Genomic DNA, 25021 nt, shown 5'->3' on the forward strand with positions numbered 1-25021 from the left:
CGCCACTGAGGTTCTTTTTAAGGAGGTAAAATACTTGACTATTGTTATTTATGACCATAACAATAAGCACATTATTACTGTATTTATTTTATTTGCATGTGAATAATGCTGTATAATAGACTGTAAATTTATACAGCATTATTCACATGTGAATAAAGCTGTTTATAATAAGACTGTATTTATATTATTCACATGTGAATAATGCTGTTTAATAGACTGTATTTATATTATTCACATGTGAATAATGCTGTATAATAGACTGTATTTATAATATTCACATGTGAATAATGCTGTATAATAGACTGTATTTATATTATTCACATGTGAATAATGCTGTATAATAGACTGTATTTATACTATTCACATGTGAATAATGCTGTATAATAGACTGTATTTATATTATTCACATGTGAATAATGCTGTATAATAGACTGTATTTATAATATTCACATGTGAATAATGCTGTATAATAGACTGTATTTATATTATTCACATGTGAATAATGCTGTATAATAGACTGTATGTTATTAACATGTGAATAATGCTGTATAATAGACTGTATTTATATTATTCACATGTGAATAATGCTGTATAATAGACTGTATTTATATTATTCACATGTAAAAAATACCTAAGTGTTTATTGTCTATTGTGAGCGAACTGTGGTGCTGAATTTCCCCCAGGGATCAATAAAGTACTTTCTATTCTATTCTATTGTTGGTTTTATATACTGGGGGGGATATAGGCCCCACTTGACAGATAGGTACCATGATTTGAATTCTGTGCAAAAAGATGTTGAAGCATAGTGGCTATAAATACAGTTTGACAGTTTGTAACAGTTTTTAATTTAAAAGTTCTACCGTGTAGTATTTTTTCATGTTTTATCATGGTATCATTACCATGAATTGATTAACATGGACCCCGACTTAAACAAGTTGAAAAACTTTTTCGGGTCTTACCATTTAGTGGTCAATTGTATGGAATATGTACTGTACTGTGCAATCTACTAATACAAGTTTCTATCAGTTCAATCAATCAATCAATCAATCAAACAAGTACAGAAAATTGTGGACATTCATAGATGTGAGTATCGACTACTGAAAATCTGTTAAATGTTTTGAGCTCTGCAGACTTGAAGCTTGGAAACTTACGAAATACACAGCTCCAAAGCTGCCATGTCCTATCTCACGCAGATCTGTGAAGAACTTCTCCGGATCTTCCTTGAAGAAAAGCTCAGCAACTTCGGGGTCCTTCAGGCTCCCCGCCCGACTGCTATTGGGCATAATGGAGAGATGGGTGGGGGGGTGGGGGGAAATGCCGCTGCCGCCAAACTATCTGGGTCTGCGACAGCGACTAGGTAGCCCCCACCGACGGCTCATCTGCAGGACAGCGGTCTCATACGTGGTCACAACTGAAAGGACATTAGAATAACAAACATTAAATACTACAAACACTTGTATGGTGATTGAGGAAGTCAAAATGTGACTTAAAACATTGTCTGTACAGTTAATACGGTAGGTTATATTTTACAGATTCAATTTCCAATATTTTCCTGACTACAACTTCATCAAATGCTCTTTGGAAAAGCAGACTTATTTAACTAAAGTGTGTGGGGGGAATGAGACGGTTGTGGAATAATGACATCTGGTTCAGGGGTGGAGGACAGCCTGGGTGGCAACAGATAAGTCTGTTGCCATGGCAGCCGTAACTTCAGTCATTAAAATCAAAAGGGCAGGATCCTGAAAAAAAGTACACCTCATACCACACCACACCACAACAAGTCTTATATATGACAGACAGATGTCACCCCGGACTTCAGGCACTGGCCACTGCCTCACTAGTTAGGTGCCATGCTAAGTAGGACAAAGCATTCCAGAGACGGGACATCTTGTCAAACCTGTACGCACACGGAAAACACATCAAGCATACCACACGCTGTGTACACATATACATGCGACTGGAGGGGGGCACCTCACCCTTTGGGGCTACGATTTCATTATAAATGTATTTTTCATTCATATATAATTATTATATTGTATATTATTGTGTTTATTGTTTAATATATTGCATATTATATATACACAATACATTTATTGTGTTTAATTATTAATGATATTAATATGTCCACAAAGACGTGTCATCTATGAACTGTGTTCACCGACGGCCAAACTATTGTTATTGTGTCTCCTGACTTGTTCATCTACTTGCTTATTTCCTCTTCTTCGCTGGCTAGTCTCTGCTGTAATGTAGCTCATATTAGCCTTTTGTTGAAGTAGGGTTGGGCGATATGGCCTTTTTCAAATATCTTGATATTTTTAGGCCATGTCACGATACACCATATATATGTGGATATTTTGCCTTAGCCTTGAATGAACACTTGATGCATATAATCACAGCAGTATGATGATTCTACGTGTCTACATTAAAACATTCTTTTTCATACTGCATTAATATATGCTACTTTTAAACTTTCATGCAGAGAGGGAAATCACAACTAAAAGTGTATTTATTAAACAGTTATTAAGCAGTGGCACAAACATTCATGTCATTTCCAAAACAGAAAGTGCAAGATTGTCAGAGACATTTTAAAACAAGCTATTAGTGCACTTTTGTGCATGATGTCTCTAAGATGACATATCAAAACAACACTCAATTAAAGTGCACTTTTTGTACAGAACGCCACTACAATAGTTTAAAACAAATAAAGTGCACTTTTGTGCATGATGTCACACAAGATATTTCAATAAGTGTCAAATAAAAATGAGCTGCATAATAGGAAATCAAATAGTGTATGTCCTTCACTATGTGGTAGGTTCCTGCGGACGTTATCTCCTTCTGTTGACTATTTTTTTCATACGGTGTTGATCTGCAAATGGTTGCTTGGGCATTTTGTTGGTGTGGCACTGAACGGAGATGTTGACATGCGGAGTTTCAAGCACTCTTCATTCTCTAGCGGGTGACTTTTCAAATGATGCTACATATTAGCAGTAATGCTACTTTTTGTAGCAAAGCTTTCGCCGCATACTTGACATATTACGGTTGTCTGTTCAACATCTTCCCGCTTGAAGCCAAACCACCGCCAGACGATGGACCCCCTGCTGTTTTTCTTGGTAATTAATTCTTCCTTTATTTGTTACCAGATTCGCACCATCTTTCTCTCATATTACCACTCGCACCACAGCTAACATTACCCATGTCGCTACCTCTCTGCTCTGCAAGGGCGTATACGTATGTGACATATGTAAGAAGGTGCGCTTGTTTTAAGTCTCTGTGAGAAGGAGAGACAACAAAGAGTGAGAAGGGCCTGTAGTGTAATGCCCACAGCTAAAAGCAACTGCGTGAGAACGTATACTCCAATATCATCATATAGTCATTTTCTATATCGCACAGAGACAAACCCGCGATATATCCAGTATATCGATATATCAGCCAGCCCCAAGTTGAAGTGTACAACACATTTCGTAATTTCTTGTTTCCCTACTTCACATCAAATCTGGTGCCGCTGCTAGCACACCTTGTCATATGAACCGTGAGTGTGTCCGCGCTAACCCAGCCAACATATAGCGTTAAAAGAATGTTAGCTAACAGTTTTCCCATGGTTATTCAGAACCAAATCTAGAACTAACGCATAGAGAACATTACCATTAATGCCACATTATTCAACATACGTAAATAATCGATGTTTGGACATTTGTCCATCGAATAATGAATCGTCCACGGTCTAAACGTGAGAATCGAACATTTTTCCCACCTCTACATGCAACAAATGATAAAACGGTCAAATTGCGAGGACAAATGATACAACTAGTCAAGCTGTAGCTGTAAATGTTTGCCTTTTTTGGACTGAAAACTGGTTGAGACTGAATCAACAGCATACTGCAGTCCATTTTGCCTCAATTGATCACCATTCAGGTCTACAAAACAGTTGTAATTGACAAAAAAATGTAATCAAAGTGCATATATCATGTAAAATGGATGTTTAAATTACATTATTCCTACAGCCTGATTGTGAGCACGAAAAGTGAGAAAAATCAATCACCTTTCTCAAATGTTTGCTCCACTCTTGAGAGAAGAGGTGACCAAGCGATCAGTTATAAAGTTCAGTGTTTCTTCTTCTTCTTGGACATGAACCTCCCCGAGCTTGAACAGCCTTTGTCTTGTGTACACCGACCAAATATTCAAGGTGAGCTTTGTAAAAATAACAATAAAGTAAAATACTCATTCCTAAAATAAATCTGAAGCTCTGCCACTATAAACTTTCAGCTACAGACGTGGAAGCTGTAGCAGTTTTTTTTTCTTCGGTTAATAAGCTACTGCAGTGTTTTTCAACCACTGTGCCGCGATACAGTCTGGTGTGTCGTGGGAGATGATCTAATTTCACCTATTTGGGTTAAAAATATTTTTTGCAAACCAGTAATTATAGTCTGCAAATGATGTGTTGTTGTTGAGTGTCGGTGCTGTCTAGAGCTTGGCAGAGTAACCGTGTAATACTCTTCCATATCAGTAGGTGGCAGCCGGTAACTAATTGCTTTGTAGATGTCAGAAACAGCGGTAGGCAGTGTGCAGGTAAAAAGGTGTCTAATGCTTAAACCAAAAATAAACAAAAGGTGAGTGCCCCTAAGAAAAGGCATTGAAGCTTAGGGAAGGCTATGCAGAACCAAACTAAAACTGAACTGGCTACAAAGTAAACAAAAACAGAATGCTGGACGACAGCAAAGACTTACTGTGGAGCAAAGACGGCGTCCACAATGGACATCCGAACATGACATGACAATCAACAATGTCCCCACAAAGAAGGATAAAAACAACTGAAATATTCTTGATTGCTAAAACAAAGTAGATGCGGGAAATATCGCTCAAAGGAAGACATGAAACTGCTACAGGAAAATACCAAAATAGAGCGCAAGACAAGAACTAAAACACTACACAGGAAAACAGCAAAAAAGTCCAAATAAGTCAGGGTGTGATGAGACAGGTGGTGACAGTACACCTACTTTGAGACAAGAGCTATAATGATGCATGCTTGGTTATGCTTTAAAGTCATATACAACAATTGCGAGGACGACTTTTTACTGTCAACCGAGTTTCGTTTTTTAATGATTTCTGCTGGTGGTGTGCCTCCGCATTTTTTCAACGCAAAAAATGTGCCTTGGCTCAAAAAGGTTGAAAAACACTGAGCTACTGTACTCTCTCTAGCAAGATAGCCTGACAAAATGTGATGTTAAAACACTTAAAAACTTTCTAAACTTAGGTATCAAGGATATATTTGGGCAGTACACACCCAACACACTATTGTGGGAGCTCTCGAGACTTTCATATCCTAAATTCTGAGGAGGAATGTGAGAAAAATGATTGCGTATTTGTTTGAAATGATGTACACAGTAGGGCAAAATGTCCCCCGTCATGTCCAAAATGAATGTACTTATTAATGGTGTTATTTTTACTGCGCCGCGCAACTGTCATACAGATGTCAACTGTAAAAGATCACCAAGGGAAGCTGAATAAGGCCAATGTGGCTCAGATGATCAGCTGCAAACAGATGCGGCGCTGAAGCAAGAGTCACAAGACTTCGCTCTACGCCGCCTGAGACTACCAGCCCCCGGTTCAAGGAGACACATTTTGTCAACTCACAATTACACACAAGATGCATGCAGCATGCCACACCACTGACTTAAAGCTTCATTACCATGTGGGTGACTGTGCGCCTTTATTGTCCATTCTTTAGGCCTACATCGTCATGTGACCTGGCTTTGTTGTCATATTTTGTGGTGGAATGCTCAGCAGACACGTGAACGAGGAGACCTCATACCTTCATGTGAGAACACCTTTTTACATGTGGGCCTACCACGCGTATGCCCAAGAATGCAGCAGGACAAGACAACAAAGCTGGAGGGTTGGTATTTCCCCGATTTATGTCTTCACCATGCGGCATGTCTCACCACTTCCTGTTCACACTGTTGTAAGGCAATTGGTGTAGCATTTTGAGTTGGACTTTATTTGGAACATGCATGCATACAACATGATACGTCACAATTTCCAGTTTCTCTTTTCAACATGTTCTAAAAGGAGTAGGAAGAAAGAAGCAGAGCTTATTTTAATCCTACCACTTTTCTTTTACATAACAGTTGCTAAAACTTTTGTTCACTTCCTGTTCTCAATTTATTCACAATATACTCCATAAGTAATCACAATAAAAATAAATAAATAAATAATACTCGGTGAAGTAAGTTACATTTCATATGGTGAGATGAGTAAGATTATTTTGAAAATGAATGATGGATGAAATAAATTCAGAATGTGTATCATGGTTCTTCTTCTTTGTACTTTGTAAACACTTTAAGTTTGACGAGTTTCTTGAAGTGGATCATATTAGTACATTGTTTGATTTATTTACTTAATCCATTCCATCATTTAATTCCACATACTGACATACTGAAGGTCTTAAGTGTTGTACGTGCATACAAATGTTTTAAATTACATTTTTCTCTAAGGTTATATTTTTCCTCTTTTTTTGAGAAGAATTGTTGTATATTCTTGGCTAGCAGGTTATTATTTGCTTTGTGTATCATTTTAGCTGTTTGCAAACTCACTATGTCGTGGAATTTCAGTATTTTTGATTCAATAAATAAAGGCTTTGTATGTTCTCTATGTCCAACATTATGTATTATTAGGGGTGTAACGGTACACAAAAATTTCGGTTCGGTACGTACCTCGGTTTAGAGGTCACGGTTTGGTTCATTTTCGGTACAGTAAGAAAACAACAAAATGTACATTTTTTGGTTATTTATTTACCAAATTTGTAAACAATGGCTTTATCCTTTTAACATTGGGAACAATAATTCTGCCCACGTTAATCAACATTAAACTGCCTCAAGTTGTTGCTCAGATTAAATAAAATGACAAAACGTATCTTCTACATATAAAAAGTGCAACATTGAACAGTTTCAAGTTAACTCATCATGCTTAATTTATTACAGCATTTGGGAAGCCTGTAGTTGATTTATTATGTAAATGTTATATTTTTATCAACATGTGATAGCAGGGACCCTGCCATTCAAAACTAGGCTGCTGCATTACTAATGATTAATGTAACTATAGCTGAAAAAATAGTACAATAGCAATAGGAGAGACTATTCATCCCTGAACACCATGGAGTTCATGTAGGCTTAATGATACAGTTACATTATTATATCAACTATCAGAGACAGAAACTCTTCATTTAACATAATGTCCTTTTTTGCTGCTTCAACACAGCTCAATCAACACAGAAAAAGGTAAAGTGAAATAACAGACAGACAGGGCTTTGCTGTCCATAACACACACACACACGCACGCACACGCACACACCACAAAATGAGCTAACGTTACGCTAAAAGCGAATTAGCCTTCACCTTAAGCCAGGACTGCGAGCGAGCTGAGCTGCCTTTTATATTTCTAGAAGGTCAACGGGCTCATAGTGATGTTACTAGTAGTTGACTGGGAGGTGTTTAGTATAATTTGGGGAGAGTCCGCTGCCTGATGCTTACCTGCTAAACACTGACTACATGTGCTCTGAATACGCACTGCTGATTGGCTGTTACCGCTCTGAATACGCACTGCTGATTGGCTGTTACCGCTCTGTTTGTAACCAATCACATGGTTGTGTGGGTGGGACAATGCTGGGTGCTGTGTAGAGGACTGACAGAAACAGAGGCAGAAGTAAGACGAGGCGGCTACTTAATATGTTCGTGTGGAAACTCGTTCGGTACACCTCCGAACCGAACCGAAACCCCCGTACCGAAACGGTTCAATACACATACACGTACCGTTACACCCCTATGTATTATTATACTGATCTTTATTGTAAAGATCAAAAGAGAGCGTTGCTCTCTTACGTGTAATGCACAAACAATCTAATTAGAACATCTAAAACATGATGAGAATGGTGACAATTTTGGATATCGGTTAATACATTTTATTTTAATTATTTATTCGCACAATAGAAACAGTACAAGAGGTAAACATTGTAAAAAAACAACAACATGCAGACAAGAAATTAGTAATGAGAAATACGCAATAAGAAATAAGTGCAGGTGAGAAAATAAACCCAAAAAGGCTTATGCAAGGTTCTCACCTACAGCAGTAAATTAACAAACACAATTAAACATAGTATATAAAAACTAAGAGAAGTAGTCTACCTTGTGTGGATTGAGTTTAGGTGAGTGTGAGGGTGTGTGTTGAAGTAATAGGGCTACATTATAAGGTAGGAACAGATGGAGAATGTTGATTCGTCAGGTTGGCCCTTAATCTATGTTTAAAGTTAGTGAGTGAAGATGAGTACATAGGTGACTATTCCACAGTAAAGGACCTCTGTGTTTGAAGAAAAACTGGCTGAGAGTGATACGGCCAAAGATAGGATGGAGAGTATCAGATTGTCTAGTTTTATGAAAATTAACTTGCGAATTGGTCTTAAAATAATCTTTGAAAGGTGTAGGAAGCGTATTAAGGAGGTAAGTACATTTATAGATAAAAGAAGAGGACTGAACTGTGTTGATATCATAAATAGATAGTACATTTAGTTTCCTAAACAGGGGAGCCAAATAGTTAAGGAGGTAGGTATTCTTACATATTTACTTTGCGTAATATATAATTTTTGTAAATTTAAAGGATATGTACTAGCCCAGACAATATTGCTATATATGATATGGATAAATTAAACTGTAACAAAAGAGTTGGGAGTAGGGCTGGGCGATATATGGAATATACTCAATATATCGCAGGTTTGTCTCTGTGCGATATAGAAAATAACTATATGGTGATATTGGAGTATACGTTCTCACGCAGTTGCTTTTAGCTGCGGGCATTACACTACAGGTTTTTATCACTCTTTCTTATCTCTCCTTCTCACAGAGACATAAAACAAGCACACTTTCTTACATACGTCACATACTGTCGCGCGTGCAACGGCATACGCCCTCGAAGAGCATAGAAGTAGCGGCATGGGTAGCGTTAGCTGTGATGCTAGCGGTGCGAGTGGTAATACGAGAGAAAGAAGGTGCGAATCTGGTAACAAATGAAGGAAGAATGAATTCCCAAGAAAAACAGCACGGAGTCCATCGTCTGGTGGTGGTTTGGCTTCAAGCGGGAAGATGTTGAACAGACAACCGTAATATGTCAAGTATGCTACAAAAAGTAGCACCACTGCTAATTTGTAGCATCATTTGAAAAGTCACCCACTAGAGAATGAAGAGTGCTTGAAACTCCGCATGTCAACATCTCCGTTCGGTGCCACACCAACAAAATGCCCAAGCAACCATTTCCACATAAACACCGTATGAAAAAAGTAGTCAACAATAGAAGGAGATAACGTCCGCAGGAACCTACCACATAGTAAAGGACATACACTATTTGATTTCCTATTATGCAGCTCATTTTTATTTGACACTTATTGAAATATCTTGTGTGACATCATGCACTAAAGTGCACTTTATTTGTTTTTAACTATTGTAGTGGCGTTCTGTACAAAAAGTGCACTTTAATTTATTGTTGTTTTGATATGTCATCTTAGTGACATCAAGCACAAAAGTGCACTAATAGCTTGTTTTAAAATGTCTCTGACAATCTTGCACGTTCTGTTTTGGAAATGACATGAATGTTTGTGCCACTGCTTAATAACTGTTTAATAAATACACTTTGCTAAATTGACTTAGTTGTGATTTCCCTCTCTGCATGAAAGTTTAAAAGTAGCATATATTAATGCAGTATGAAGAAGAATGTTTTAATGTAGACACATAGAATCATCATACTGCTGTGATTATATGCATCAAGTGTTCATTCAAGGCTAAGGCAAAATATCCACATATATATGGTGTATCGTGACATGGACTAAACATATCCACATATATATGGTGTATCGTGACATGGACTAAACATATCCACATATATATGGTGTATCGTGACATGGACTAAACATATCCACATATATATGGTGTATCGTGACATGGACTAAACATATCCACATATATATGGTGTATCGTGACATGGACTAAACATATCCACATATATATGGTGTATCGTGACATGGACTAAACATATCCACATATATATGGTGTATCGTGACATGGCCTAAACATATCCACATATATATGGTGTATCGTGACATGGACTAAACATATCCACATATATATGGTGTATCGTGACATGGACTAAACATATCCACATGTATATGGTGTATCGTGACATGGACTAAACATATCCACATATATATGGTGTATCGTGACATGGACTAAACATATCCACATATATATGGTGTATCGTGACATGGACTAAACATATCCACATATATATGGTGTATCGTGACATGGACTAAACATATCCACATATATATGGTGTATCGTAACATGGCCTAAACATATCCACATATATATGGTGTATCGTGACATGGCCTAAACATATCCACATATATATGGTGTATCGTGACATGGACTAAACATATCCACATATATATGGTGTATCGTGACATGGACTAAACATATCCACATATATATGGTGTATCGTGACATGGACTAAACATATCCACATATATATGGTGTATCGTGACATGGCCTAAACATATCCACATATATATGGTGTATCGTGACATGGACTAAACATATCCACATATATATGGTGTATCGTGACATGGACTAAACATATCCACATGTATATGGTGTATCGTGACATGGACTAAACATATCCACATATATATGGTGTATCGTGACATGGACTAAACATATCCACATATATATGGTGTATCGTGACATGGACTAAACATATCCACATATATATGGTGTATCGTGACATGGACTAAACATATCCACATATATATGGTGTATCGTAACATGGCCTAAACATATCCACATATATATGGTGTATCGTGACATGGCCTAAACATATCCACATATATATGGTGTATCGTGACATGGACTAAACATATCCACATATATATGGTGTATCGTGACATGGACTAAACATATCCACATGTATATGGTGTATCGTGACATGGACTAAACATATCCACATATATATGGTGTATCGTGACATGGACTAAACATATCCACATATATATGGTGTATCGTGACATGGACTAAACATATCCACATATATATGGTGTATCGTGACATGGACTAAACATATCCACATATATATGGTGTATCGTGACATGGACTAAACATATTGAGATATTAATAAAAGACCATATCGCCCAGCCCTAGTTAAGAGGCATGCCTGATGAACAAAACCCTTGATTCTTCTGATGATACCAAGAGATGGTGACTGAACCTATGTGTTCTGTCCATGACAATTTTTCGTCCACTAGGATACCTAGAAATTTGGTAGATGAAACTTGACTAATTTCGATGCCTCTAATAGAAATCTTAGCACTCCCGTTTACAGTATGTTTTGTCTTTCCTTGCAAACACAATAAAGTTGGATTTTTTTAATATTTAATGATAGCCTATTAACAAGAAACCATTCAAATAGCACAGCTATACCAGAATTAGCTTCCCCAATGAGGTTTTCCAATTTCTTGTGAGTTAGAATCAAATTTGTAACATCAGCAAACATAATCGGTGTACAGGATGAAGATACAGTAGCCAGGTCATTGATGTAAATGAGATATAGTAGGGGTCCAAGTATAGACTTCTGAGGAACTCCACATGACATCTTAAATTTGGATGAAGAACAACCATTGACATACACAAATTGCTCACGGTTATAAACATAACTAGACAGCAATATTATGAAAACCATAGATATGTAATTTAGAAAGATCAAGGAATATGCCAAGAGCAAATTCCTTCTTATTAAGGGCAGTATAGATATTCTCAACCAACTGAACAAGAGCAATCCAAGATTTCTTGGATTGAAAACCTATGTCAGATACTGATGTGCTTGATTAATACAGCATTTAACTTTCACTTTTCCATGAATTGATTAACATGGACCCCGACTTCAAGTTGAAAAATGTATTGGGGTGTTACCATTTAGTGGTCAATTGTACGAAATATGTACTGTACTGTGCAATCTACTAATACAAGTTTCAATCAATCAATCAATCACAATCGGTGAACCAAAGGAAATGGCCTTGCAACCCAATTAAGGTCCTGCGCCACAGTTTGTAACCTCTGACATGGCCTCAACATATTTGACACACAAACCTCCTGTAGTGTAATATATATAAAAAAAAGTGTATTACCATGTATCATGGTACAAGATTTACGAGCTATAGTGTCAAAGAAAATGCTGATTTAGTGGCCCACAGTTGCAAATTAAACTAGATTACCTGTGGCATGGTAAACTAGATTGCCCGTGGCAAGGTAAACTAGATTGCCCATGGTAAAGCAAACTAGATTACCTGTGGCAAGGCAAACTAGATTACAAGGTAAACTAGATTGCCAGTTGGCAAGGTAAACTAGATTACCCGTGGCAAGGTAAACTACATTACCCGTGGCAAGGTAAACTACATTGCCTGTGGCAAGGTAAACTAGACTGCCTGTGGCAAGGTAAACTAGATTACCTGTGGAAAAGTAAACTAGATTACCTGTGGCAAGGTAAACTAGATTACCTGTGGCAAGGTAAACTAGATTGCCTGTGGCAAGGTAAACTAGATTGCCTGTGGCATGGTAAACTAGATTACCTGTGGCAAGGTAAACTAGATTACCTGTGGCAGGGTAAACTAGATTACCTGTGGCAGGGTAAACTAGATTACCTGTGGCAGGGTAAAGTCGTCACTCAAGTTGCGACACAAGTAGCTTTTCAAAGATGAGTAGGATTATCTCATCGCTGTCACTTTTCTACGCGAATCTCGAAGGTAAATGAAGCCAAAATGTTAGTTTTAAATGGGTAAAGAGTGTTTTAAATGCGTTGCGCACTAGCTTGTGGGGTTTGATCACGCTAACGTTAGCTGTGATGTTAGCATCAAAACTTGACGTTAGCGTGAATAAGTTACGTGTCATATGATAAAACCACCCTAACAATGTGTATCATGTGTTAACTGTGTATATATTTTAAGCGTTTGTAGGGTTAAGTTAACAGCGTCCACTTTTATTATTTGGTATTTTTCCTCAAAATAGCAGAATTCCGAGGCTAAGATAAGTGATGTTTGCTACATTAGCTTAGCCACATTAGCTCCAACTCTGACAGGCCACTCCACAATGTCGTGAAACGCGAAACACTTTGGGAAAACCAACCTTTCTTGTCATCTCCACGGTGGCGAATTAGCGCGTCGGATTCTTGCAGTTCTTTAAACTGTCAAACGATGGCAACGTGAAGACAACGCAGTTCATTTAAAAAGAAAAAAAAATCCCCACCCTAAAGAAGTGACTGGGTTGCCAGAATGCCGGAATCACTCCCAGCGGCAGGCGGCTCCAAAGATGGCTGCGAAAAGAAGTGAGTGGGTTGCCAGAAGGCTCGAAACACCCTCGCAGCGGCAGGCACTTTCAAAGATGGCTGCCGAGGGCTTGCTCCGCCGCCTCCCTTTTTTGTCAAAACACGTCGAGGGCAGACGTCAGAGAAGTTCAAACGGCCCCCAAACACCCTTAAACAAGCCACGATAGTGTCCAATAAGTCCTTAGGGGACGTCAGAAAAGGGCCGAGCACGTCACCATGCTAACTTATACTTCGATGTATATGAGTCGAGGCCACACTCGGGCCGAGGCTCCGCCTTCTTTCCACACACTAAAACACTTCCGCCCTGCTCGCCTGTTGCTCTCAACCATAGACATCTTCTAAGGGTACTCAGCATCGAGCGCTACTGCCTACTGGCGCTGACGAGACGTGGGGCCGCCATCTTGGAGTGGTGATCCGCTCCACTCAGTGCAATTCATTTGGCAGGAGAAATGAACTGTCAGCGCATTTAATTCATCTTACCTCACTGAATACCACTGATTTTCACGCGCTTTTTTGTCATACGTGTAGCTATGATAAAGGACACATGTTTTGTTATTCATAGTTAGCTTAACAGTAATAGAATATTGTTATATGCTATAAGTCAGTGTTTTTCAACCACTGTGCCGCGGCACACTGGTGTGCCGCGGCACACTGGTGTGCCGTGAGATATCGTCTGGTGTGCCGTGGGAAATTATGCAACTTCACCCAATTGGCCCAAAAAATATTTTTTTGCAAATCAATAATTATAATCTGCAAATAATGTTGCGTTACTTGGTGTCTTTGCTGTGTAGAGCTCGGCAGGGTAACCGTGTAATACTCCATGTCAGTAGGTGGCAGCAGGTAGTTAATTGCTTTGTAAAAGTCGGAATGTGTCGGGTGAGACGAGGATGGTTTGTTGTGATCCCAATATGCAGACCACAGCGGGAGGCAGCGTGCAGGTAAAAAAGGTATGTAATGCTTAAACCAAAAATGAACAGAAGGAAAAGGAAAAGGCAATGAAGCATAGGGGTGGCTATGCAAAACAAAAAGTAAAACTGAACTGGCTACAAAGTAAACAGAAACAGAATGCTGGACGACAGCAAAAACTTACGGCTTCCACAAAGTACATCCGTATATGACACGACAATAAACAATGTCCACACAAAGAAGGATAGCAACAACTTGAATAGCCTTGCTTGCTAACACAAAGCAGGTGCGGGGAATAGCGCTCAAAGGAAGACATGAAATTGCTACAGGAAAACACAGACAAAACAGGAAGGGCCACCAAAATAACAATGCAAGTCAAAAACTAAAGCACTACACAGGAAAACACCAACAAACTCAAAATAAGTCACGACCACCTGGCGGAGTTTCATTTTTTAACGTTTTCTGTTGGTGGTGTGCCTCCGGAATTTTTATTATGAAAAAAACCTGCCTTGCTTCAAAAAAAGGTTGAAAAACACTGCTATAAGTGACCAGACGTCCAAATGAAAACTGAGAATATAATCCCAGAGAAGGGGGGAAAAAACGGTCAGCTATTTTTAAATTGAAGAAACAATATGATGAGGTTATATATACACTACTGTTCAAAAGTTTGGGGTCACCCAAACAGTTTTGTGGAATAGCCTTCATTTCTAAGAACAAGAATAGACTGTCGAGTTTCAGATGAAAGTTCTCTTTTTCTGGCCATTTTGAGCGTTTAATTGACTCCACAAATGTGATGCTCCAGAAACTCAATCTGCTCAAATGAAGGTCAGTTTTGTAGCTTCTGTAACGAGCTAAAGTGTTTTCAGATGTGTGAACATGATTGCACAAGGGTTTTCTAATCATCAATTAGCCTTTTGAGCCAATGAGCAAACACATTGTACCATTAGAACACTGGAGTGATAGTTGCTGGAAATGGGCCTCTATACACCTATGTAGATATTGCACCAAAAACCAGACATTTGCAGCTAGAATAGTCATTTACCACATTAGCAATGTATAGAGTGTATTTCTTTAAAGTTAAGACTAGTTTAAAGTTATCTTCATCAAAAATAAGGACTTTTCAATGTGACCCCAAACTTTTGAACGGTAGTGTACATGCGTATATCCTACATAAACAATGTATGAATACATTAAATATCTATATATCTTATAGACTGTATCTCTGTTGCTGCAGCACCAAAGAGTTTATTCTTTCTTGACACTTTGTATTGATATTTTGTATTACATTCTTCCCTTAAATGATCATGTTTACAGTGATTGTTTTAGATGTATGATTTATGTATGTCGCTTTGGATAAAAGCGTCGGCCAAATACTTAAACATAAACATATATAACACTTGAAAGTCTTTATATCAGCTAAAACCACCAATCTGTTTGACTGGATTCAGAATGAAACCAAATTCTGTCTTACCCAACAATGTTAGTATTTGAATATTGTTACTTGAAGACTTATTCCTGGTTACAATTACACTGTTAAGTAAGTATTGTCTTATACTTTGCCTAAAATGAAAATGCATCATAATCAGTGGTGGCTGGTGAATTTTGTTATAGGTGGGGCTGAAAGTTTGTAAACCAAACCCCTATAGGGGAGTCATCCTCCCCCAGAAGATTTCTTTGTGATTTTCAAATACAAAAATGAAGCATTCTGGTGCATTCTGACAAAATAATGAAGACAAAATAGAAAATGTCATAAGTTTGCAGAGAACTTTATACAATATGCACACTGAAGGCATGATGCCACCATAGGTTTGCAGAGAATGACAAGTATGATATTTTTAAATTTTATTAATTTCATTGACAAGCAATTCTATTATGGTCATACTCTTGTTTGCTCGCGGCTACGATTTCAGTACTATTGAAGATCTTTGCTCCTTCTCAACTCTGTGGTAATATTATTTTCACAAAATACAACCAATAGTACGTTAATGTTAAATCTTACTTGGGAAAAGTAATCCCCCGATTCCTATTTTCAACAGTTCATTAGCTGGTTTGAGCAGGAAAACGCTGAACACCATCTGTGTTTTCCACCTGTCAACTGTCAGTTTAGGCTGCTCATCACCACTTCAAGATGGCGGCCCAATTTCTCACGTCACAGCAGCCAATGCTGCGTCTACTTATAACATGTTTATGTATGTAACAATGTAGATGTGCAATAAAACAGCATATATTTACCATGAATTGATTAACGTGGACCCCGACTTAAACAAGTTGAAAAACTTATTGGGGTGTTAGTGGTCAATTGTACGGAATATGTACTGTACTGTGCAATCTAATCTACTAATAAAAGTCTCAATCAATCAATCAAAAATATGTATTGTTAATTATTAAATAAATATATAAAGTGTAATATTTTTATAGATTTGTTATATTTCCACTGGTTGTGTTACTTTATCTAATTTGAGTTTATTTTTTTACAATTTTTTTTTACCGTTTCGGGTTTTATTTTGAAGATACAACGAGAGAGGAAGTCCATAAGTGGCCACGTGTGCGGAAGTAATCTTCCCGACCCGGCCCACATGGTGAAAATGGCTGCCGAGGGCGAGAAACAACAAGGCCACAGAGCTGGCGTCTACAAGCAGAAAAACAAAGGCCACAAACATGGCAGGCATCGCACGAAGGGTGAAATTGAGAGGGAACATAAAGGTAAGTGTTGTGTTGGGAAAAATGAAACACACGTACTAGTTGCTAGTGTGAGATTGTGTTGCGTGTGTTTGTGGAAGGAAGACACGTGTTGACGTCTCTTGTTCACTAGAAGCTGAAATGTGCATTTAATTAAATATGTCGTTTGCATTGACTCTGTCAGAAATGTTCATTTAACAATATCTTTGTCATTGCTAGTTTACTGTGGTGTAAGACTACATCTAAAAGTCCAGTCCATAGTGGATCTAACATAATAGTGAGAGTCCAGTCCATAGTGGATCTAACATAATAGTGTGAGAGTCCAGTCCATAGTGGATCTAACATAATAGTGTGAGAGTCCAGTCCATAGTGGATCTAACATAATACTGTGAGAGTCCAGTCCATAGTGGATCTAACATAATAGTGTGAGAGTCCAGTCCATAGTGGATCTAACATAATAGTGTGAGAGTCCAGTCCATAGTGGATCTAACATAATAGTGTGAGAGTTCAGTCCATAGTGGATCTAACATAATATTGGGAGAGTCCAGTCCATAGTGGATCTAACATAATAGTGTGAGAGTCCAGTCCATAGTGGATCTAACATAATAGTGTGAGAGTCCAGTCCATAGTGGATCTAACATAATAGTGAGAGTCCAGTTCATAGTGGATCTAACATAATAGTGAGAGTCCAGTTCATAGTGGATCTAACATAATAGTGTGAGAGTCCAGTCCATAGTGGATCTAACATAATAGTGTGAGAGTCCAGTCCATAGTGGATCTAACATAATAGTGTGAGAGTCCAGTCCATAGTGGATCTAACATAATAGTGTGAGAGTCCAGTCCATAGTGGATCTAACATAATAGTGTGAGAGTCCAGTCCATAGTGGATCTAACACAATAGTGAGAGTCCAGTCCATAGTGGATCTAACATAATAGTGTGAGAGTCCAGTCCATAGTGGATCTAACATAATAGTGAGAGTCCAGTCCATAGTGGATCTAACATAATAGTGTGAGAGTCCAGTCCATAGTGGATCTAACATAATAGTGAGAGTCCAGTCCATAGTGGATCTAACATAATATTGTGAGAGTCCAGTCCATAGTGGATCTAACATAATAGTGAGAGTCCAGTCCATAGTGGATCTAACATAATAGTGAGAGTCCAGTCCATAGTGGATCTAACATAATAGTGTGAGAGTCCAGTCCATAGTGGATCTAACATAATATTGTGAGAGTCCAGTCCATAGTGGATCTAACATAATAGTGTGAGAGTCCAGTCCATAGTGGATCTAACATAATAGTGAAAGTCCAGTCCATAGTGGATCTAACATAATAGTGTGAGAGTCCAGTCCATAGTGGATCTAACATAATAGTGTGAGAGTCCAGTCCATAGTGGATCTAACATAATAGTGAAAGTCCAGTCCATAGTGGATCTAACATAATAGTGTGAGAGTCCAGTCCATAGTGGATCTAACATAATAGTGTGAGAGTCCAGTCCATAGTGGATCTAACATAATAGTGTGAGAGTGCAGTCAATAGTGGATCTAACATAATAGTGTGAGAGTCCAGTCCATAGTGGATCTAACATAATAGTGTGAGAGTCCAGTCCATAGTGGATCTAACATAATAGTGTGAGAGTGCAGTCAATAGTGGATCTAACATAATAGTGTGAGAGTCCAGTCCATAGTGGATCTAACATAATAGTGAGAGAGTCCAGTCCATAGTGGATCTAACATAATAGTGAGAGTCCAGTCCATAGTGGATCTAACATAATAGTGTGAGAGTGCAGTCAATAGTGGATCTAACATAATAGTGTGAGAGTCCAGTCCATAGTGGATCTAACATAATAGTGTGAGAGTCCAGTCCATAGTGGATCTAACATAATAGTGTGAGAGTCCAGTCCATAGTGGATCTAACATAATAGTGTGAGAGTCCAGTCCATAGTGGATCTAACATAATAGTGAGAGTCCAGTCCATAGTGGATCTAACATAATAGTGTGAGAGTCCAGTCCATAGTGGATCTAACATAATAGTGTGAGAGTCCAGTCCATAGTGGATCTAACATAATACTGAGAGTCCAGTCCATAGTGGATGTAACATAATAGTGAGAGTCCAGTCCATAGTGGATCTAACATAATAGTGAGAGTCCAGTCCATAGTGGATCTAACATAATAGTGAGAGTCCAGTCCATAGTGGATCTAACATAATAGTGTGAGAGTCCAGTCCATAGTGGATCTAACATAATAGTGTGAGAGTCCAGTCCATAGTGGATCTAACATAATAGTGTGAGAGTCCAGTCCATAGTGGATCTAACATAATAGTGTGAGAGTCCAGTCCATAGTGGATCTAACATAATAGTGAAAGTCCAGTCCATAGTGGATCTAACATAATACTGAGAATCCAGTCCATAGTGGATGTAACATAATAGTGAGAGTCCAGTCCATAGTGGATCCAACATAATAGTGAGAGTCCAGTCCATAGTGGATCTACTATAATAGTGAGAGTCCAGTCCATAGTGGGGCCAGCAGGAGATCATCTTGAGTGGAGACAGGTCAGCAGCGCAGAGAAAAATATAATTCAAAATACAAAAAAATAGAATTTTGAAGAAACTAGAATATAAAACTTGTTTTAATTTTTTTTCAGCTTTTTTTTACTCCACATGTGTTCATTCATAGTTTTGATGCCTTCAGTAACAATCGACAATGTAAATAGTCATGAAACTAAAGAAAACACATTGAATGAGAAGGTGTGTCCAAACTTTTGGCCTGCACTGTATGTCCCATCTGACAAGTACAATTAAAAAAAAATACAAATAAAAGAATAATATTTAAGTTCCTTAAGTAAATGTAAGGTGTTAGTGCACATCTCTGGTTGTCACTAGATGTATGTTGTGTGTGTCACAGGCAGGGTATCTGTGATTGCCCTCACTAAAAAACAAAGAAAGGAGCAAAGGAAGATGGACAGAAGGAACAAAGCCAACCAACTACGCAGGAACAAGAGAGACATGGTATGTACAAATGATCATTAAACACAAATAATATTCTGCTGGCTGCTAGACTGATGACAAACTCTTTGCCCTTTTAGATTCTAACAGAGAAACGGCGTTTAGGCAGCCGGGACGGTCCTCCTCATCTGGTTGCTGTGCTGTCGCTGCATGCTGGAGTCCACCCCAGCGATGTCACCAAACTGCTGCGCCGTGAAGAGGCAGGAGGAGTCGTACATCAGGAGAAGTGCATCAGTGGCGTCGCTGACAGTTTTGGGCTGGCCGTGCCTCGTTTTAAACAAAGGTTCACCTTTCTAAATGCCAACACAGGTACATATTAAGAGCTATGAAAACATTAGTCATTGGCAGGGTTTATTTACTCTCAACGGCAGAGAGTACCAGGCATCTATTAGGGATACTGCATTAATTAGATGGAATGCCTATATTTGTTGAAATCATTGTTTTTGTGTCGTTTTAATTGCCACTTATCCTGTTGGCTTCACGTAAGCTGGAGCCTCACCCAGCTAGCTTTGGGCGGAAGGAGGGTTACACCTACGTCAATCACCGGTATAGATGATAGTTACATGTATGAATGTACAGCACACTGCAAGAAGTCAGTGTTCAAAAACAAGAACAAAAAAATACAAAAATGAGGGGTATTTTATTTGAACTAAGCAAAATTATCTGCCAATAGAACAAGAAAATTTGGCTTGTCAAGACTTTCCAAAACAAGTAAAATTAGCTAACCTCAATTAACCCAAAAATACTTTTAAAATAAGTATATTCTCACTAATAACTGTACTACTATATAAATACGTATTTTCTATTGTTTCATTGAAAATAAAACAAAGTATTTGGCTGTCACCTGTTTTAATTATGAGACACAATTGTGTCAAAGTCATGATTTTTTTTTTTTACATGCTTGAAATAAGAAATGATTACTTTAAAAAAGTAGTTTTATACTTGTGAGTGTTGATGACACAGCTTTGCAACACTTTATATTCTACTTTCAAGCATGTATAACTCAATGTACACTACCGTTCAAAAGTTTGTGGTCACCCAAACAATTTAGTGGAATATCCTTCATTTCTAAGAACAAGAATAGACTGTCGCGTTTCAGAAGAAAGTTCTCTTTTTCTGGCCATTTTGAGCGTTTAATTGACCCCACAAATGTGATGCTCCAGAAACTCAATCTGCTCAAAGGAAGGTCAGTTTTGTAGCTTCTGTAACGAGCTAAAGTGTTTTCAGATGTGTGAACATGATTGCACAAGGGTTTTCTAATCATCAATTAGCCTTCTGAGCCAATGAGCAAACACATTGTACCATTAGAACACTGGAGTGATAGTTGCTGGAAATGGGCCTCTATACACCTATGTAGATATTGCACCAAAAAGCAGACATTTGCAGCTAGAATAGTCATTTACCACATTAGCAATGTATAGAGTGTATTTCTTTCAAGTTAAGACTAGTTTAAAGTTATCTTCATTGAAAAGTACAGTGCTTTTCCTTCAAAAATAAGGACATTTCAATGTGACCCCAAACTTTTGAACGGTAGTGTAGGTCATAACATCTCAGCAACAAGCTGTAATATCTTACTGACATCATTTAGGACCAAAACACTTAAAACAAGTAAAACATTAACATAAAACATGCTTAGTGAGAAGAATGATCTTATCAGACAGAAAATAAGCAAATATCACCCTAATTTGACATATTTCATCTTACTTAGATTTCAGTTTTTGCAGTGCAGGGGTCCCCAAACTACGGGCCAGATACGGCCTGCCAGCGTCCAAAATCCAACCCGCGGGAAGTCTCAAGATTAAAAAAATATATATATACTTTATTTTTTATTTTATTTTATTTAAAAAAAAAAAATCTGTCCTTTCTAATCCATTTCTAGCGCTTCTTACTCTCAGGGTCTACTAGCCACTCGGGAAAATCACATTGTCTAAAAATGCATTTTCCCATCGATAACGTGACATCGCGCTTGCGCCGCAGTGTCGGGCAAGCGCGCAGATTGTGCGTGCTCTTTCAGTCAATTAGTGCGCGAGGAATGTGTATGTGCGTGTATGTGGGTGTGGGTGTGGGTGTGGGTGGCCCGGCCCCTGGCCACATTTTTTTAAAGTGAAAGTACCAATGATTGTCACACACACACTAGGTGTGGCGAAATTATTCTCTGCATTTGACCCATCACCCTTGATCACCCCCTGGGAGGTGAGGTGAGGGGAGCAGTGAGCAGCATTTTTTTGGTGATTTAACCCCCAATTCCAACACTTGGTGGTGAGTGCCAAGCAGGGATGCGACCCTCGAGTCAAAAAGTTTGGGGACCCCTGGGGCCGTACTTATCAAGCTTCTTAGAGTGCCATTTTACACTTAAGTCCTGAGAATTTGCGAAATTTAGTCCTACTCTCAAACTTAAGAATAAAAGCTTTTTATCAACGTTCTTAAGTCTAAGAATCACTCCTACTCTCCACGATATTTAAGAGACCTTCAGAGGTGTCTTAAGTGGTTAGGAGTTGCCAGCAGGGGATGGCACTGAGGCGAGAGAGACGTGCGCCAACGTTCAGGGAACGGAACAATGTTTTTTTTTTTTTGATGACGAGCAGCTGATCAAACGATATCGTTTAGACAGAGCGGATATTATTTTTGTCACAGATTTAATACTTTTCGATTCCTTGTTGATTTCTGCATGTGTCTGCAGTGGGCTAGTATATATAGAGCCACCCACACCAGTTTCAAATTAGTTGCCTAATTAATGAATTGGAAAGAAAATGTTATGAGAGTAGCGTATGTGTGTGGCCGTGAGGTGAGTGACGTCAGTGAGTGTGTGGGCGAGAGAAGAGAGGGAGCGGTAGCGTGAGTGCCGGCGGGGACTAGTTTGTTTTGTATTATTTTGTAGTTTATTGTCAAAATATACACTCCCATTGTCCACTTAAATATTTCCAAGATATTTCTTTATTCTTAGACAACAGATTCCCTTCCGTGATTGGTCATTTCTATGGACACAGAAATGACGTCACCTAAAATTGCGTTTACGGCACATAGTAATGTCGTAATTCAGCTCTGAGTGTGACACTTAAGATTCAGTCCTACACTTCGCTGAAAGTGTGAGTAAGACGCTTGATAACTAACTTTTAAGTGCAGCTTTCAGCAAAGAATTTATTTACTCTTAAGTCAACTTTTAGCAGACTTCTTAGGAGTAATTCTAAGAAGCTTGATAAGTACGGCCCCAGATGTACAGCATTATTATTATTCTATATTGCACTATATCAGTGGCTTGTTTTTTTTAGAGAAACTACTTGGCAAACGTCTAGAAAATATTAACTAAAGCAGTATTTTAATTTCAGTGAGCAATAGAGATGTCCGATAATATCGGACTGACGATATTGTCGGCCGATAAATGCTTTAAAATGTAATATCGGAAATTATCGGTATCTGTTTCAAAAAGTAAAATGTATGACTTTTTAAAAGGCCGCTGTGTACACGGACGTAGGGAGAAGTACAGAGCGCCAATAAACCTTAAAGGCACTGCCTTTGCGTGCCGGCCTAATCACATAATATCTACGGCTTTTCACACACACAAGTGAATGCCATGCATACTTGGTCAACAGCCATACAGGTCACACTGAGGGTGACCGTATAAACAACTTTAACACTGTTACAAATATGCGCCACACTGTGAACCCACACCAAACAAGAATGACAAACACATTTCGGGAGAACATCCGCACCGTAACACAACATAAACACAACACAACAAATACCCAGAACCCCTTGCAGCACTAACTCTTCCAGGACGCTACAATATACACCCCCGCTACCCCCTACAAGAGCCCCCCCACCCCGCCCACCTCAACCTCCTCATGCTCTCTCAGGGAGAGCATGTCCCAAATTCCAAGCTGCTGTTTTGAGGCATGTTAAAAAAAATAATGCACTTTGTGACTTCAATAATAAATATGGCAGTGCCATGTTGGCAATTTTTTTTCCATAACTTGAGTTGATTTATTTTGGAAAACCTTGTTACATTGTTTAATGCATCCAGCGGGGCATCACAACAAAATTAGGCATTATAATGTGTTCATTCCACCACTGTATATATCGGTATCGCTTGATATCGGAATCGGTAATTAAAAGTTGGACAATATCCGAATATCTGATATTGGCAAAAAAGCCATTATCGGACATCTCTAGTGAGCAATATACACAGTGATTATTCGATGCAAGGTGTATGTCAGAAGTAAGTCCACAATATGAAGGAATTCTGTGTTTTAAAGGCCTACTGAAAGCCACTACTAGCGACCACGCAGTCTGATAGTTTATATATCAATGATGAAATCTTAACATTGCAACACATGCCAATACGGCTGGGATAACTTATAAAGTGACATTTTAAATTTCCCGCTAAACTTCCGGTTGAAAACGTCTATGTATGATGACGTATGCGCGTGACGTAGCCAGTGAAACAGAAGTATCGGTAGCCCATTGAAGCCAATACAAAAAGCTCTGTTTTCATTTCATAATTCCACAGTATTCTGGACATCTGTGTTGGTGAATATTTTGCAATTTGTTTAATGAACAATGGAGACTGCAAAGAAGAAAGTTGTAGGTGGGATCGGTGTATTAGCTCCTGGCTGCAGCAACACAACAAGAAGGACTTACTTGGATAGCAGACGCGCTAGCCGATGCTAGCCGCCTTCGCATCTGTGTTGGGGTGAAGTCCTTCGTCGCGCTGTCGATCACTGGAACACAGGTGAGCACGGGTGTTGATGAGCAGATGAGGGCTGGCTGGCGTATGTGGAGCGCTAATGTTTTTATCATAGCTCTATGAGGTCCGGTTGCTAAGTTGCTAAGTTAGCTTCAGCGTCGTTAGCAACAGCATTGTTAAGCTTTGCCAGGCTGGGAATTATTAACCGTGTAGTTACATGTCCATGGTTTAATAGTATTGTTGATCTGCTGTCTATCCTTCCAGTCAGGGATTTATTTATTTTGTTTCTATCTGCATTTGAGACAGATGCTGTCACGTTAGCTCAGTAGCTAAAGAGCTTCGCC

General features: G+C 38.6%; 2 protein-coding genes across 3 annotated transcripts in view; one reads left to right on the forward strand and one right to left on the reverse strand.

Moving 5' to 3' along the window:
• The window catches only part of taok1a (TAO kinase 1a), a 37719-nt gene extending 24084 nt beyond the window's left edge, over window positions 1-13635 (reverse strand). Inside the window, exons 1-2 of the mRNA XM_062059807.1 lie at window positions 13209-13635; window positions 1152-1411 (exon numbers count right to left, since the gene is read on the reverse strand). Coding sequence (XP_061915791.1) covers window positions 1152-1283 — 132 coding nt within the window. The 5' untranslated portion in view covers window positions 1284-1411; window positions 13209-13635. The remainder of the gene's footprint in view (window positions 1-1151; window positions 1412-13208) is intronic.
• A 3206-nt stretch (window positions 13636-16841) lies between these two features.
• The window catches only part of tsr1 (TSR1 ribosome maturation factor), a 39464-nt gene continuing 31284 nt past the window's right edge, over window positions 16842-25021 (forward strand). Inside the window, exons 1-3 of one of the 2 annotated variants that reach the window (XM_062059810.1) lie at window positions 16842-17016; window positions 19893-19996; window positions 20074-20302. In XM_062059810.1, the coding sequence (XP_061915794.1) occupies window positions 16890-17016; window positions 19893-19996; window positions 20074-20302 (460 nt within the window). In that variant the 5' untranslated portion in view covers window positions 16842-16889. The remainder of the gene's footprint in view (window positions 17017-19892; window positions 19997-20073; window positions 20303-25021) is intronic. The other variant, XM_062059809.1, reaches the window with a different exon arrangement.

This window comes from Entelurus aequoreus, linkage group LG10 (genome assembly GCF_033978785.1).
Source record: "Entelurus aequoreus isolate RoL-2023_Sb linkage group LG10, RoL_Eaeq_v1.1, whole genome shotgun sequence".
Taxonomy (NCBI): Eukaryota; Metazoa; Chordata; class Actinopteri; order Syngnathiformes; family Syngnathidae; genus Entelurus; species Entelurus aequoreus.